Here is a 15571-nt window from a genome sequence, read left to right as displayed (position 1 = left end):
AGAAAAAGTGGGGGGATGGACGTGCTGTATGAAGTAATGAAATTTTTGGATATGGCATGGTAAGAATATACTACCCAGATCCTTGATTCCGGGCATTGGCCTCGAAAATGCCCCCCTCATACATACTACTCGGACTCCCTCCAGTTGCTATCTGGCAGAATAGAGATAGCAAGATTATCATTAGCTGATCCGGAAGCCTACTAGAGAGTTTACCAATAGGTTCGGTCCAGTTTACTAACTGGATTGAACCTATTGCTGCTCTGCGAACACCTTTTTAGAGTTGTACCCTCGGAGTGTAAGGAAGCTTGGATCTCGCCATGGTGTTCATCATAACCTCAAAAGACATCAATCATACTGCAAGATGGAAAAAGGGGGAAGGTTGGCAGGAACGTAGCTCTGGAGACTAAACATGGGTCCCACCACTTCAAGCCTCCAATAAGCAAAGTGGTGGTATTGCTCCGCTTGATGAGCATCATCTACCACCTAGTATTGCCTGGTAACACAGAGGGGGGGGTGGCATTCTCCATGTGGTGTGGGCACTACACCTCGACCCCTGCTTACGTTTGTTCACACCTGGGTGGTCACCTACAGTGTGCTTCCAGATGAGGGTTTTACCCAGGATTACTAACAGTCCCACCATCATGACGGTGTAAGCAGAGGATTTAGCTGTCACAGCCTGTCTGGACTTTGTCGAAATTGTATCCACTTAACTTGAGTGTCACCTAAATATTAGTTCCATCAACGTTTTAGACTCCCAGATAGCAAGCACAGCTTATCTGGCATATCTGAGAGAATGTCTGCGACAGCCTCAAGGACCAGTTAAATGCCTTCATTCAATTATTACCATACGTTTGTGTTTTTCTTTTCAAGAAACTGTCTATTTATTCTAAATAATAAATACATTTATTCAAATAAATTCCTTTGAGCATCTTCAAAATCCTGTGTCCAAATATAGTTCATCAGATTTGTTATGGACATGTGTGAACTACTTATATATCAGTGAAATTAACATTTAAAGCATTAGATGTTTCATGCATATTAATCAGCTTTTTTAACCAAACAGCAGTCAGCATTGCAAGCTGGGCTTGTTGTATAACTTGTAATGTATTGAATTTGAATATTTGTTATCATTATTTATTTATTTATTTTTTTTTTTTACTAAAGAACCATAAAAAATGAAACATATATGTTTACAGTATTTTAATTTTAGCATTATATGTTCATTTGGATAATTTTTGCCTAAGAGTTTGCAGTTCTACTGAATATGCATTGAAATTTTCTGTAAACCTTTTCTACAAATAATAATAACCCATCAGTGGAGACATAAATTTCTGAATACATGAGTGGATAAGTTTGTCTAATTTTAAAATACTTTTAATGAAAGTAGTTTTAGATATTGCATTTTTTTAAAAGTCAGTTCTTATCTCTGCAATCTATTATACAAGAAATGATCATTTAATTCACGGACTGGTGCAAGATCTTATCTTAATTGTCATCATCTGAATCTTCTGTGAATCTCTCCTTCTCGAAATACTTTCCCTTGAACTTTACACACGTTCGCTACTGTCATACCACACATTAAATGCTTTAAATTGAAAGCATTAAATGCTTTCCATAACTACCCCTAGAGACCCTCTAGGAGCAGTTATGGAAAGTTCATGCAGTGAACATAAAATCTTGCACCAGTCTGCAAATCAAATGTTCACGCCTGTTTTATCATTATGATCCAGAAGGTGTGTTTCGGAAAACAGCAAATGTCAAAATTGAATGAAAGTAAAAGGGAAAAAAAAAAAAAGAGTGACATTCAATGGTCACATTTTTGACATTGCCTTTGACACAACTGTTTATGATAGTATTGATTGGATTTTCCCCTCAAGATTTAAAATTGTTGGGATAGGAGATATAAATTTTATTTCTAAAAGAACCTCCACTTGGGATGTCATGTCTGTGGGGGAAAACAACCAAATTTTTAAATTTATTCCTTAATTTGAAGGAATAAATTTCAACATCTTAACATAATGTTTTAGGGGAAGATTAACTAACCTTAGTTAATTTTTGGCATCACTCTGCTTGCTGACAGACCAGCAAACAAACCAACAAACTAATGGCTTTACCATTATATAGTTAATCGAAATGTCAGCAAGCAGAGTGAGGGGATAGTTTTATTGAGCAGAACTTCTTTGGGGTATGTGTAATCATTATCATCACAAAGATTTAAGCAATAAACACAATAAAAGAATCCCACCTTGTGTTAACCATAACTGAAAGAAATATTTAAATTAATCTATTAAGTACACACAATTCAATTCAATAATAATTCAAACAATACAACTTTTGTAGATTATAACGATGGAACTGCAGCCCCCTTAACTACTTGTTAGTTGGACTGTGACTAACTAGCAAAACGGCACAGCCATAAGTTTTTAAATAGCTTATAGACCTTTTGGAGGAGCAGCATTGGTGTTTCCCTGAAAGTCTGTAACCTATTTAAAGATCCCCCCCCCTCCCACTCCATCCATTAGAAGCATCCAGATCTAATTGCCTGGCTGCTTCTAATGGATGAAAGGCAATGGGGCATGTAATCAGATGCCCTGTTGTTTGTTGGCAAAATGTGGTGTTTGTTATTGATAGAGGAATAGCAGCCATCTTTTCTTTTCTTATTATTATTTTTTAATAATTTGACTTTTTGCCCATCTCTGCCGCAATTTAATAATTTGCCGCAATTTTTGCCCATCTCTGCTCCCACCTCTGTCAAAACCAGATGGTTCTGTTGTCACTTCGGCCAAGGATAAAGCTGACCTGCTAGCATCCCATTTTTCTTTCAACTCATGTATTAATGAATTTGGTAAAACACCTCCCACCATTCCCAACACACTCCATTAAATGCATCCTATGGTCTTCAATCAAAAGGACGTCAGAAGGATTTTGATGAATCTTGATGCTAAAAAAGGTCCAGGTTCTGATAGTATTTCTCCACTTGTTCTCAAAACCTGTACTCCTGAACTCACTCCTGTTCTTTGCCGCCCTTTTTCTTTTTCACTTTCTTATTCCAAAGGTGTTTTTTCTTCTCCTTGGAAATTTGCTCATATCCAGCCAGTTCCTAAAAAGGGTGACAAATCCCTCTCATCCAGTTATCATCCCATTGCAATTACTTCTACTCTTTCTAAAGTAATGGAGAAATCAATTAACCACCAACTCTTAAACTACCTAGAAACCTTCCATCTGATCAACGATCGCCAGTATGGATTCCATCAGTGTCGATCCACTGGTGATATTCTGGTTTATGTTACCCATTTATGGACAAATTCAATTGAAAAGTTCGTTGAAACACAAGCAGTTGCTCTTGACATCTCAAAGGCTTTTGATCATGTTTGGCATAAAGGTCTTCTAAACAAGCTTCCATCTTATGGTTTGCCAACTGTTTTTTATAATTGGTTATCCAGTTTTCTCTCTAATTTAACCCCAGGTGTTCACATCTGGAGAGTATGGGCCTGGCACACCCAGGATCCTGAGCTGGATATCGTCATTCTTTTCTTTCTTGGTGAATTCCTTCTACTTTTGACTCTCTCTCTCTCTCTCTCTCTCTCTCTCTCTCTCTCTCTCTCTCTCTCTCTCTCTCTCACACACACACACACACACACACACACACACACACACACACACACACACACAGAGTAACTAGGAGAATTTTTTTTTTTTTTTTTTGGCTGGTGCAGCATAAGCCTCAGGCTTCCTTGCACCATGTAGCTAATAATAATAATAATAATAATAAAATAATAATAATCGCTCACTGAGGGTGATGGTAGATGGCTCTCTGTCTTCTAACTTCTCCACTAATGCTGGCGTCCCCCAAGGTTCAGTTCTTTCCCCCACTCTTTTTCTCTTGTATATTAATGACCTTCTTCCATTGACTGGAAATCCTATCCATAGTTCTGCTGATGATAGCACATTGCATTCCACTTTCCATTTTGAAAAACCTTTCCCTGCTCAATCATCTTCAACTTCTCGAATATCCGTTACCAATTCCTTAAATGCTAATCTCCAGTGGGGCAAAGACAATTTAGTTGATTTCAATCCTAAAACTCAGTCTTGTCTTGTATCTTGCAAAAAGGATTATTCTGCTCCTATGCTTATCTTTAGTGACATTCCGATTTCTAGGCAAGTTTCTAGGCATGTCTCTTTTAGGGATTACCCTGACTTCTAATCTCTCTTGGCAGAAGCACATTACAAATATTGCTTCCTCTGCATCTAAAAAACTTAGTTTTATCTTTCGCTCTTGGTGTTACTTTTTTTCCAAACAGCTGGTCACTCTATACAAATCGCAAATCCGCCCTAACATGAAATATTTTTCGTACATCTGGGGTGGTGCCCCCAAAACCTCTCTCAGGCTTCTAGATTCCATTCAGAAGAGAGCAGTTAGGTTAATTAATGACTCCTCTCTAACAGAGTCTCTCTACTTGCTGTCTCATAGAAGTACTGTTTCTGCTGCATGCCTTTTTTACAGATACTTCCATGGGCACTGTTCTTCTGAATTAACTTCTATAATTCTCTCTCTCTCTCTCTCTCTCTCTCAAAAACAGTCTCAACTTGTGCCGCCAACGTCTATTTACTGACCAACTTCAAACTCACAGAACCAACTTTTCACCTTCCTCATTCATTCATCTGCCATTTTCTGGAACAACCTTCCTTCATACATATTTCCTGAAAATTACAGTCTACAGAAGTTCAAGTCTAATGTCAACAAATATCTTCTTTTGTCTTCTCAACCTCCAACCCAAACACGGTACTAATTACTATAGGTTCTAATACCTCTCGTGTTGGAGAGGTATTAGAGGTAAAAAAAAATACTACTGTTTGGTAGAGCCTTGACTCAAACCTGTGTAAGGCTCCACTTTTTGTCTCCATTATTTACTGGTTACTTGCACTGTAAGCAGAAAGAAAGTATACATAAAAAAAAAATAAAGGTAATACTATCTGTAAACAATGCTAAATGTGTGGAATCTGTAATTTCTGAATTTTGGGCCTTTTCAAAACTTACAAGATTTTAAAATTAAGAATTTTGTACTAGATGTCCTATTGAAAAAAGATTTATTTGATACTACAGATTTTTTTGAAAATATTTGAACAGAAAGAAAATGGAATAGCTTTTCTTCTGCTGAAAGATATACAGTTTTCACCCAAAATAATTAAAACAAATAATGTTAATAAAGATTGTACATCATCCAAAAACACCATTTTGCAGAAAATAGGAAAATTATATTTTCTTTTCTCATTTAAAAATTTATTGACAAGACAAGAGTAGTTTATATTACTTTTCTTTAACAAGGACAAGGCTTAAAGCTGTGTTCCTCTTTCACCATTCTTACATTTATCATATACTTTTTGAAAATTATATGGATCTGAAAAAGATGCACTAGATTCAAATATATTTATCTTAAAAATTAATATCCCAAAAAAATTTCAGGCAGAAGTGTAGATTGGTGGCTATCCAAACTAAACTACGTTTAATAATTGTACCTAATGTGAAACTTGTATGCACTGTAAAAATGTGTGTGATCTTTTGTTAATTTATTATTTTTTTAAAATTATTCCTCAACAATTCAGTTGGTGAGCAATTCAGTGTTTGCCAAAGAGAAACTATTCAAGTAGTAATGAATGCAATGGCACATTATTGTGAAGAAGCAACCAGTCTTTGGAGTTGTTCATTTCTGGTCTTTTTTTTTTTTTTTTTTTTGAAATTGCATCACAAAGGCATCTCAGAACTTTACCCTAGAACTTTACCCTCTGAGCTTATTAATGATGGACAACACCCTCAGTCAAAAAATGCCACCAACATGACCTTTGTTTTGCTGTGCAAGTGCCACACTCCGGGTCTTGGAGAAGAGTGGTGAACTGGCATGTTGCTGTTTTGTTTCAGGATCATACATGTAAACCCACAATTCATCTTCAGTTATGATACATTTTAGAAATATCTCATCATTAGTTCTATCTTAAAACACCTTGGAAGCAACTCTACTTAGTTTGTGTTGTTCCTCTGTTAACAGCCACAGCACAGAATTTGCAAAAATGCACCTTAAAGTCAATGTCTTCATTAAAATGGAATACCATAATCTGGCAGAGATGCAGATTCCTTCAGCAGATACAGATTTCACAAGCAATTTCACCAGAGGTTCATATTTGAGAATTTCATCATTTATTGAAGCTGTAAGCCATCCAGGATTACTCTCAGCAGGCAACCTACCCTCTCAGGAACAACGGTGACAGTCAAAAAGTTATGTAAGGCCTATTTCAGAGCACTTGTGTATTGTTTTAAGAAAATCATTTCACCTTCAGTTTTTCCAACTTTAAAACAAAATTTAAAATGCAAAAGTTGTTCAGCACACTCTGACATTTTGAAATACAGGATGTGAAAACACATCTTTGTTATCAGCTGACAATTACAGACAGACTCTTAAGTGAGTGAACAGCTTACTGAGGTATGGATGAGACATGTCTAAGCACATTATGCTTTGTTGTTGTGCTTGCTGTTGTCTCAACTTTGAATAATGAGCATAATCTGGATACTTTTTTTTTGAACAGACCTTATATATATATATATATATATAAACTGGCATCAAGCTATCACTGATTTGGCTTTTTTGTAACAATATAGTCCCTATATTTCAGTGTCCCATTGCATTAGAGACAGAGAGAGAGAGAATGTGTGTATGTGTTTTTGAAGACTAAACCACAGTAATCTTTTAGTGAATAGGAAATTACAAATTTAATTTCATTTCTGATTATGCGAATGCTTCACTTTTTTTTTTATTCTTTAGATACGTGAAATTCAAACAAAATTAACCAGTCTTCAGTCACAGAGTTCTCAAGGTTCGCAAACAGGAAGCTCACCTACACGAAGCAAAAGTCCTCATATTAATCCAACTACTGGTGAACGAACACCAACTTCAAGAGAAGATGTGCCAATAGCTAAAATGGCTGAAAGGGTGAGGCTGAAGAAAGTAGAGAGCGGTGACAGGCATATTTTAGGATCAGAAATTTCTAGTTTAGGAGTAAGTTTTATGAAATATGTTTAAAATTTCTCATAATATAAATCTCCACATCAAATAATTCCGTTTTCTCTTTCTGTTTTTCTTCTCACATAAATTTATGAAATTAAATAAATAAATGTAGTTATGTTTCAATGCAGGTGCTGATATAATATGATAATAAATGCTGCTCTGCATTGTTTTTCTGTCTTGTTGGCTTAGGAAGCATTGTTCTCTGATAACAGTGCTTGGGCTTATGCTTACTTTAGTAATCTCTGTTATTCACAAGTTAATTAAATTAAATGACTAAATTAAAATTATTAACATCATTTTTAATCAAATAACATCATCAAGAAGGTAAATCTCTTATTTATTAAAACTAAAAAAATAAATCTTTATGAATCTACTGTAGCCTGTAGTAACAGATAACAAACCTCTATATTATAACCTCTATAGTAACAAATGAAAAGATATGTTATATCTGTCAAAAAAAAAAAAAAAAAAAAAAAAAAAAATGTTGTGCCAAACAGTGAACAGTATATCAAAGCTAACCACGCAGCCATATGGTGTATTGGGTGACAATCTTTTGATTGCAAATATAAAAAAAAGTTAAATGAATATTAAACCCACAGTACAGTAACATTCTAATTAATGAAGACAATTCCTTCCTGAAAAGCAGTTCATAAATTGATAATTCATGAATTGTGAGCTTTTCCCACAGATATGATGGAATAATGGGAGATCTGTTCAAAAAAATAAAATGTTTACTCCCAAAAATGCACGATGACTCAGTAACCATAAGATTTGTGTCAAATACTCCTAACATTATTTAACAATGTTTTAATATTAAGATTTTGCAATATATGATACAGTAGACACATATGAGTTAAATCATACCTATGAATTAAAAAAAATACACAAGAATGTTTTTGCCTATGAAAATCATTTAACAATGCAGTTTTACTTGTCTGGAATTGTGCCAAATTTCAGTAGCTAACTTAACCTGGCAGTGCCCCCCCCCCCTCCTCCCTTTGTAGCAAAAAATGGCAGTGAGGTATTTAATAGGTGCCCATATTCTTTTTTTTTTTTTTCAATTTTGGAAAACTTTTTTTTTTAATTCTGCTTGAACATTGCCAATATTCATTGTTAATTAAAGGATTTCAATACTTCCTATCCATATCACCATTCCACCCCCGCTAACAGTTTGTCTAGTCCTTGAATTTATTAAAACTACCCTTCCTCAGTTTGAATTTATGCCCCCCCCCAGGTGTGTAGTCTGAGCAAGAGGAAGAATTCTATTGGCATTAAACTTACTCAATTCATTCAGAGCCTTAAACACCTCAATCAGATCTTGCCTTTCAGGGCCACGTTATGTCAAGGAACTGGGTATATCCTTGCCAGGTGTGTGTGTGTGTGTCATATCCAAAAACTTCATTACGTCATCCAACCCATCTTACCTTTTGTTACTACTGAATGTGTCATGAATAGTCAGAAAAGAACTAAAACTTCCAACCTCCTTGTTCGTTACACAAATATATGTGGTCTCAGTTCCAATCTCGTTATGTCCATTTCCACTTACAGTCTGCCAAATCCCTACATACTATTCCTGACAGAATCCCTATTATCACCCCTCAATGTGAGCACCTATACTTTGTGAGGGGACCTCCCAGTGATGCTGCTGTGTTTCCAGAATAGCATCACTGGGATCCAATGCCCACAGCCTAGGTTCCAGGCCAACACCATAGGAATCCAGCATGTTTTTACCATGCACTGCAGCCCATAGAAATTTAGAAAGGGGGATCCTGGTGGTTGAGGGGGCCCCCAGCTTCAACACTCCACTTTGGCCCCTGTTTCGACAAAGTGGATGATCCTGGATGGCTCAACCATGATCAGTCAGCCAGTGGATTCACCTTCAAGGGTCAACCATATCAATGCCATGCCCCTACCCTCATGGTCCAAGGGACAGGTATAGGTATAGTGTCTGGGTAGCCCTGGCATTTCACTCCCAAGCATATTTATTGTTTGTTGGGTAGTGGGCATCCATTTCAGCTCTTTGGTGGGTGGGGAGCTTGGGCACTGAACAACTTAAAAAACTCTGATTCCTCAAAAAGTTCTTTCTTCTGTGTCCCCAACATGATCCCTATCTGAAAAATTAGAAGTTGACCCTGCTGATATCACTTCAGCAAAAAAAAGACAGAAAACTGAAACCATATCAGGCTCAACACCCTGTTACCTTATAATGCACTCTACAAGCGAGAAACCTTTAGGGAAAATATCATCCTTCTTTATCCAGAAGGGTTGACAGGCTCTTCTAGATCAGTAAAAAAGGCTTCAGTCAAGAGACATCCTTGTAGAGACCAGAAGTGACAGACGTTCAGAACAGCTCCTCCAAGCCACATCTATGGGGGAATGCCTATCACAGTTAACTCACATAAGACACTTAACTCATCCCATGGTGTCATCGCTGAATGGGATCTCATAGCTGTCTGAAGAGGAAATCTGTTCTGAATTGAAACCCCCAAAGAGTGACAGCTGTGAAACGAATATTCATGCGTAGGAATGGGAAACTTGTTCCCACAAGAAACATCATCCTAGCATTCAATTCACCAACGTCTAATAAAATCAAAGCTAGCTATGTTAACTGTCTAGTGCATCCATATGTCTCAATTCCTCTAAGGGGCTCTAAGTGCCAGAAATATGGACACCCACAAATGGCCTGTTGTGGAGACATTGGATGCACTTGATGTGCTGAAAAGGATTACAAAACTTCATCATGTTCAGCTACATTAACTGCCAAGGAGAATACCCTGCTTACTCACAAGCATTCCAGAGGTGGAAGGAGGAAAAAGAAATTCAAAGACTCAAAGCAGAGCTGAGTATATCATATCAAGAGGCAAGAAATGTGGTGAAATTTATGAATGCAAATAAACCAACCTATGCACAGAAGGTAGCAGGGAGATGTTCCATCAGAACTCAGACTGAAATGATAATACCACCAAAAGAGTCATTCACTCCCATCGCACACTGCCTGCTAAGTTCATTAAAACCCACACAGAAGAATCAGTCAGTTGTCACTCCTATATCTGTAGCTCCTAATGCTCCACCAGTAATAAAAGAAATTGCCAAAAGAAATACATGATGAAACAGTCTTGGAACTCTTTGTAGAGGAGGAAATGGACATCAGACAGTGTCCATACTTCCCCAATAAAGATAAATCCAAGACTTACAAAGTAACCCTTCAGCACCTCGAAAGCCCCTGATGGACCCAACAAGCCAAAATAATGGATAAATTTCTACAATGGAATTGCCGTGGATTCCAGCAAAATACTGATGACATCAAGGTCCTCCTACACAAAGTAAGCATGAAGCATTGTGCTTTTGCTTGCAAGAAACATATCAAGCCAAATTAAAACCCTTTCATACTACTGCTGTCATACATAAGAATATGTATGAAGACTATGCAAGAAGGATAGGTAAAACAGGACCAGGGTATGTCTGCCATGGGAAAAGGTTGATGACATTGTAGAGCAGATATCATCTTTTAAGGGCACAAAAGGTGATATTGTTGTACATGTTGGAACTAATGACATTAAGAGATCTGTAGATTTACTCAACAAGTATAGGTTAATGTTGAAAAAAAGTAGCGAGTTAGGATTGAATGTGAAAGCGTCTGCAATTCTGCCCAGACACAATAGCAGGGAGTATATGATGAGAGCCTTGTCGATCAATTCAGCCCTGGAGAGATTGCGCAAAGCTCAAGGGGTAGAATTTTTTCAGTCTGGTCTGTGCCTGCTGACAGGTGAGATTGCTTCTACAGGAATAGGGTACACTTAAATAGAAAGGTTGCAAGAATATTTGCTGATGCTATCGAGGCAGTGTTAGGTGAGTTGGAAAACTGCTAGCTTGGGGGGGATATACAGAGACTAAAAGGTTAGCAGTAGCTGCAGGCATAGGCAAAAGTGATTCTTGTACTTCTTCTATTAGAATGAGCAGCAAGCCTGGAAAGCAAGGCAGTGGAGATTTTCAGGACTGCTGGGAGTCAAAGTAGAACAAATAAATACATGGGCTGTGTTAGGGTAACTAAGAGTAGAAACAGGTGCATGTATACTTGTACACCAATGCCCAGAGTATAGTTAATAAATTTGATGAGCTTGAAGTGCTAGTGAAGACATCAAAGGCAGATATTGTTGGGAATTAATTTTGTAGGCTACTAGGCTTTTCGTTCTAACTAAGAAATACTGTTTAAGGTTTAGGCCTAAATGGATGTCAGATGAACTAATGAGGCTTGTGGCAGAGAAGAAAAGTGCTAGTGAAGATATCAAAGGTAGGTATTATTGGGATATCAGAAATGTGGTGTCACACAGACATAAGCAGTGCAGAATTGGAATTTGGGGAGTACAGAAAGGATAGATAGGAAGGGAGGGAGGAGAGGTTATGTTGTTAAGAAACACATGAAATCTAAGGAAGTGCATCCAGTTGATATTGGTGGACAATGAAAAGTTGAGTCTATTTGGTGTGATATAAGCACTGGGAAAGGAAAAATGTGAGTAGGTGTGTGCTATAGCCCTATTGAATATGATGAGTATAATGAGCAGTTCTGCAGAGAAATAGAGTGGGCCAGTAAATCAGAATGTCTTATAATGGAGGATTTTAACTTTCCAGATATTGACTGGAACATGTGGATTGGTCACTCGCACACTAGCAAGACTTTTGTGGATTTATTGGATGACTGTTTTCTACAGCAACATGTTTGAGAGGCAACCAGAGGGAGTAATACTCTTGATCTGATTATCAGCAGTGATTTTTCATTCATTAAGAATCTGCAGATAAAGGAACCATTGGGCGATAGTGATCACAATGTATTGATGTGGGAATTATTTAATGATGTAACTACCATCAAGGCTAAAGGGAAGGGTTTTTTGCTTTCGTAAAGGTGACTACAGGGTTCTCAGACAGTTTTTAAATTCTGTACAGTGGAATCAACTGATGATGTTAGCAACGTTGAATTCTAAATGGGAAACCTTAAGGACTTAATTTTGTAGGCTACTAGGCTTTTCATTCTAACTAAGAAATACTGTTTAAGGTTTAGGCCTAAATGGATGTCAGTTGAACTAATGAGGCTTGTGGCAGAGAAGAAAAATGTATGGATGCATATAAAGTATCAGGTGACACAGAAACCTATGGCAGATATAAACTAGTCTGTAATGAAGTTACAAATTAGGTTAGGCAAGCGAAGGCAGATTACGAGAAATCCTTGCAAAGGATGCAAAGAAAACCAGAAAAGAGTTCTTTACTTATGTAAATTCTAGAAGGAAAGGGATGAATCAGATTGGACCACTTAACATAGATGTGTTGACTATCGATGATCATGCTCAGTTAGCTGATAAACTGAATGAGTATTTTGCATCTACATTCACACTTGTGGAGTTATTCATTAAGGGGAGTGCCAGAAGTTTATCAAACTCTAACAGGGAGCTAAGTGATTTTGTAATAACTGAGAGCAAAATGGAGGAGAAATTGTCGAAGTTAAACTTAAGGAAGGCACCTGGGGTGGACGTGATCTATCCAGTTGTAAAGGAGGCAGCAAAGGAAGTAAGCAAACCCTTAGCCATAATTATGAGTGCTTCCTTGGACTCAGAGGAGGTCCCCATGGACTGGAAATGCTCAAATGTATCACCAATTCACAAAGGGGGTTCAAAAGGTAAAAAAGGTAAATATAGACCTGTTAGTTTAACTCGTGTTCCAAGGAAAATAATGGAATCACTGGTTAAAGAAGCATTGCAGGATCATCTGCAGTAATAGTTGAGACACAGCATAAGTTTGTTAAAGAGGTCTTGTCTGACCAATTTGATTGGATACTATGATGTGGTCACAAAGGAACTAAATGCCAAAAATAATTTTGATATCATATACTTGGATTTCAGGAAAGCTTTTGATACTGTTGCACATGGAAGACTGCTGTACAACTTGGAAGGGTATGGCATTATGGTAAAGTTGCTACAATGGATAAAGGGATGGTTGAGTGAAAGAAGACAGAGAGTGGCAATCAATGGACACTGCTCTTGTGGAAAAATGTTATTAGTGGAGTTCCCCAGGGTTCGGTGTTGGGCCCATTGTTGTTTTGTATATTTATCAATGATATTGATGAAGGTATATTAGGTGTCCAAGTGTGCAGATGATACAAAGGTTGGCAGGGTTGTTAACAACAGTAAAGAAAGTATGCTGGTCTAACTGGATCTATATAAGTTGGGCAACTGAAGTTTAACATTGACAAATGCAAAGTACTGCATATGGGTAGCAATAACCAAAGAGAAATGTACCAACTGTGACAGATGGTACATTTCTCTTTGGCATATCAAGCCAAATGAAAACACTTTCATAATTCTACTGTCATACATAGGAATATGTATGAAGACTGTGCAAGAAGGATAGGTAGAACAGGACCAGGGTATGTCTGCCTTGGGCAAAAGTTGATGATGTAGAGCAGATGTCATCTTTAAAGGGCACAAAAGGTGATATTGTTGTACATGATTCGACTAATGACATTACGAGTAAGAGATTGGCAGATTTGTTCAACAAGTACAGGTCAATGTTGAAAACAAAGTAGCTAGTTAGGGTTGAATATGAAAGTGTCTGCAATTCTGCCTAGACACGATAGGCTGAAGTTTGCTGAGCAGTGTAGAGGGGCTGCCAGGGCAGGAATTTTTGCTAGCAGGGACAGGGAGGTGATTATCCCTTTATACACGGATCAGGCCACACCTAGAGTACTGTGTGTACAGGGCTGGAGGTCTCATTTTAGGAAGGATGTAGAGTTCCTACAATGAGTACAAAGAAGGGCAACAAGATTGGTGAGGGGAACAAAGGGGTGCTCTTACCAAGAAATGCTTAAGTTCTGCAAATTGCAGTGCCTGGAGAATAGGCACCTGCGGGGTGATCTGATTGAGGTGTGTAAGGCCTTGAACGGATTGAGCAAGCTGAATGCTGATGGGATTCTTGCTCTGATTAAGAACCTGAGGGGGCACAGATTCAAATTGAGGAAAGACAGTTGTAGACTAGATGTGTGGAAATTTGCCTTTAGCCATTGGGTAATTGATTGGTGGAACAGACTTCCATCTTTTGTTGTGTACGTTGATAGCATAAATAAATTTATGCTATCAACAGCTGAGCTGGACAGGCATTTGGAACGAATGGAGGGGTGAAACGGGAGTGTTTTTTTTTTTTTTTTTTTTTTTGTTTATTTTGGCTGATGCTTCATAAACTTGCTTTCTTGCATCGTATGCCTCTAGTAATGCTAATGCTAATAGAACTTGGGATGGACCTGTCCATGAAGGAGTCATTATCATTGTGGGCAACCAGACCCTTTTCCAACCTGTACCGTTTTCCGCTAACTTAGAAGTGGTAGCAGTTCGCCTTACATTTGGGTTTTTTATTAACAGTCTTTGATTTATTTACCAACTGGGGATGGCATCTCCCAGGGAGACCTTGATGATCTCATTGTGCAGCTGCCTTCCCCTGTCGGAATTCTCTGGGATTTCAATGGACTTAACAGACTGTGGGCTAGTTATGTTATTGTTTGGTTTTTAAGAGCATTAGCAACTAAGGCCATATTGCTCCGGGATATGCGGTGGTCATTCCCGTGGGCTACTGCTGACATTAATGGAAGGGGATGTGTTGTAGAGAACATGTTCACGGACAATAACCCCTCTCTTCTAAATGTGGAAACTAACACTTTCTTCCATATGCATACCTAGATATTTTCTGTCATTGATCTTTCTATCTTCTCTCCTTCTCTCCTCTCTTCACTTAATTGGGAAGTGGTATGGAAGTGATCACTTCCCTGTGATAACCAAAGCAATTAGGGGAAGAGCATGTATTCTTTTAGATTACTACAGTGGAAAATTGATCAGGCTGATTGGAATGCCTTCCAACATTTGGCAGATCAGAATTTAACATCACTACAGTCAGTCAGGACTGTAGTGATGTTATCAATGATGGAGTGAAGTACATCACAAAAACTATTGTTCATGTAACTACATCTGCCGTACCGAAAACATCTTCCAGCCACCTTTTCCCAAACCATGGTGAAATGCAGAATGCGCAGCAGCAAAAAAGGCTCAAAACAAAGCTTGAGGGGGGGGGATATTCCAGCGATATCCTTCCATGGCCAATCTAATAGCTTTTAAATGTGCATGAGCCAAAGCACGCTACATTGGCCATCAGAGTCAAAAGGAATCGTGGATCTATTTTATATCATCAGTTAACCAATGCACTTGTATTAAGGTGGTCTGTGATAAAATTTGGAAAATGAATGGAAAAAATACTCTCAGCCTTCATCAATCCTAGTACAGTAAACCCCCGCTATTCGCGGTATCTGTATTCGTGGTTTTGCGTATTCGCGATCGCCGATTTAACATAAAATGAAACCTTAAAAAATGTGAATTTTAAAACGCCGTGAATATTTTCCGCCATAAAAAACATGGGCGTGGCTAAAATTATCTTTCCCGGTCAAAACAGCGCTCAGTGGGTGGGGGAGAGGGGTGAAAAAA

General features: G+C 37.9%; 1 protein-coding gene across 3 annotated transcripts in view; it reads left to right on the top strand.

The window, feature by feature from the left end:
- Nucleotides 1-15571, top strand: part of LOC150088294 (colorectal mutant cancer protein) — a 498699-nt gene that overhangs the window by 261984 nt on the left and 221144 nt on the right. For all 3 annotated transcript variants that reach the window (XM_090369448.1, XM_090369449.1, XM_090369450.1), the window contains one exon: nt 6816-7049. In XM_090369448.1, coding sequence (XP_090225574.1) covers nt 6816-7049 — 234 coding nt within the window. The remainder of the gene's footprint in view (nt 1-6815; nt 7050-15571) is intronic.

This window comes from Mastigoproctus giganteus, chromosome 3 (genome assembly GCF_048544385.1).
Source record: "Mastigoproctus giganteus isolate SK-2022 chromosome 3, ASM4854438v1, whole genome shotgun sequence".
NCBI lineage: Eukaryota > Metazoa > Arthropoda > Arachnida > Uropygi > Thelyphonidae > Mastigoproctus > Mastigoproctus giganteus.
This window is presented reverse-complemented; position numbering and strand designations above follow the sequence as displayed.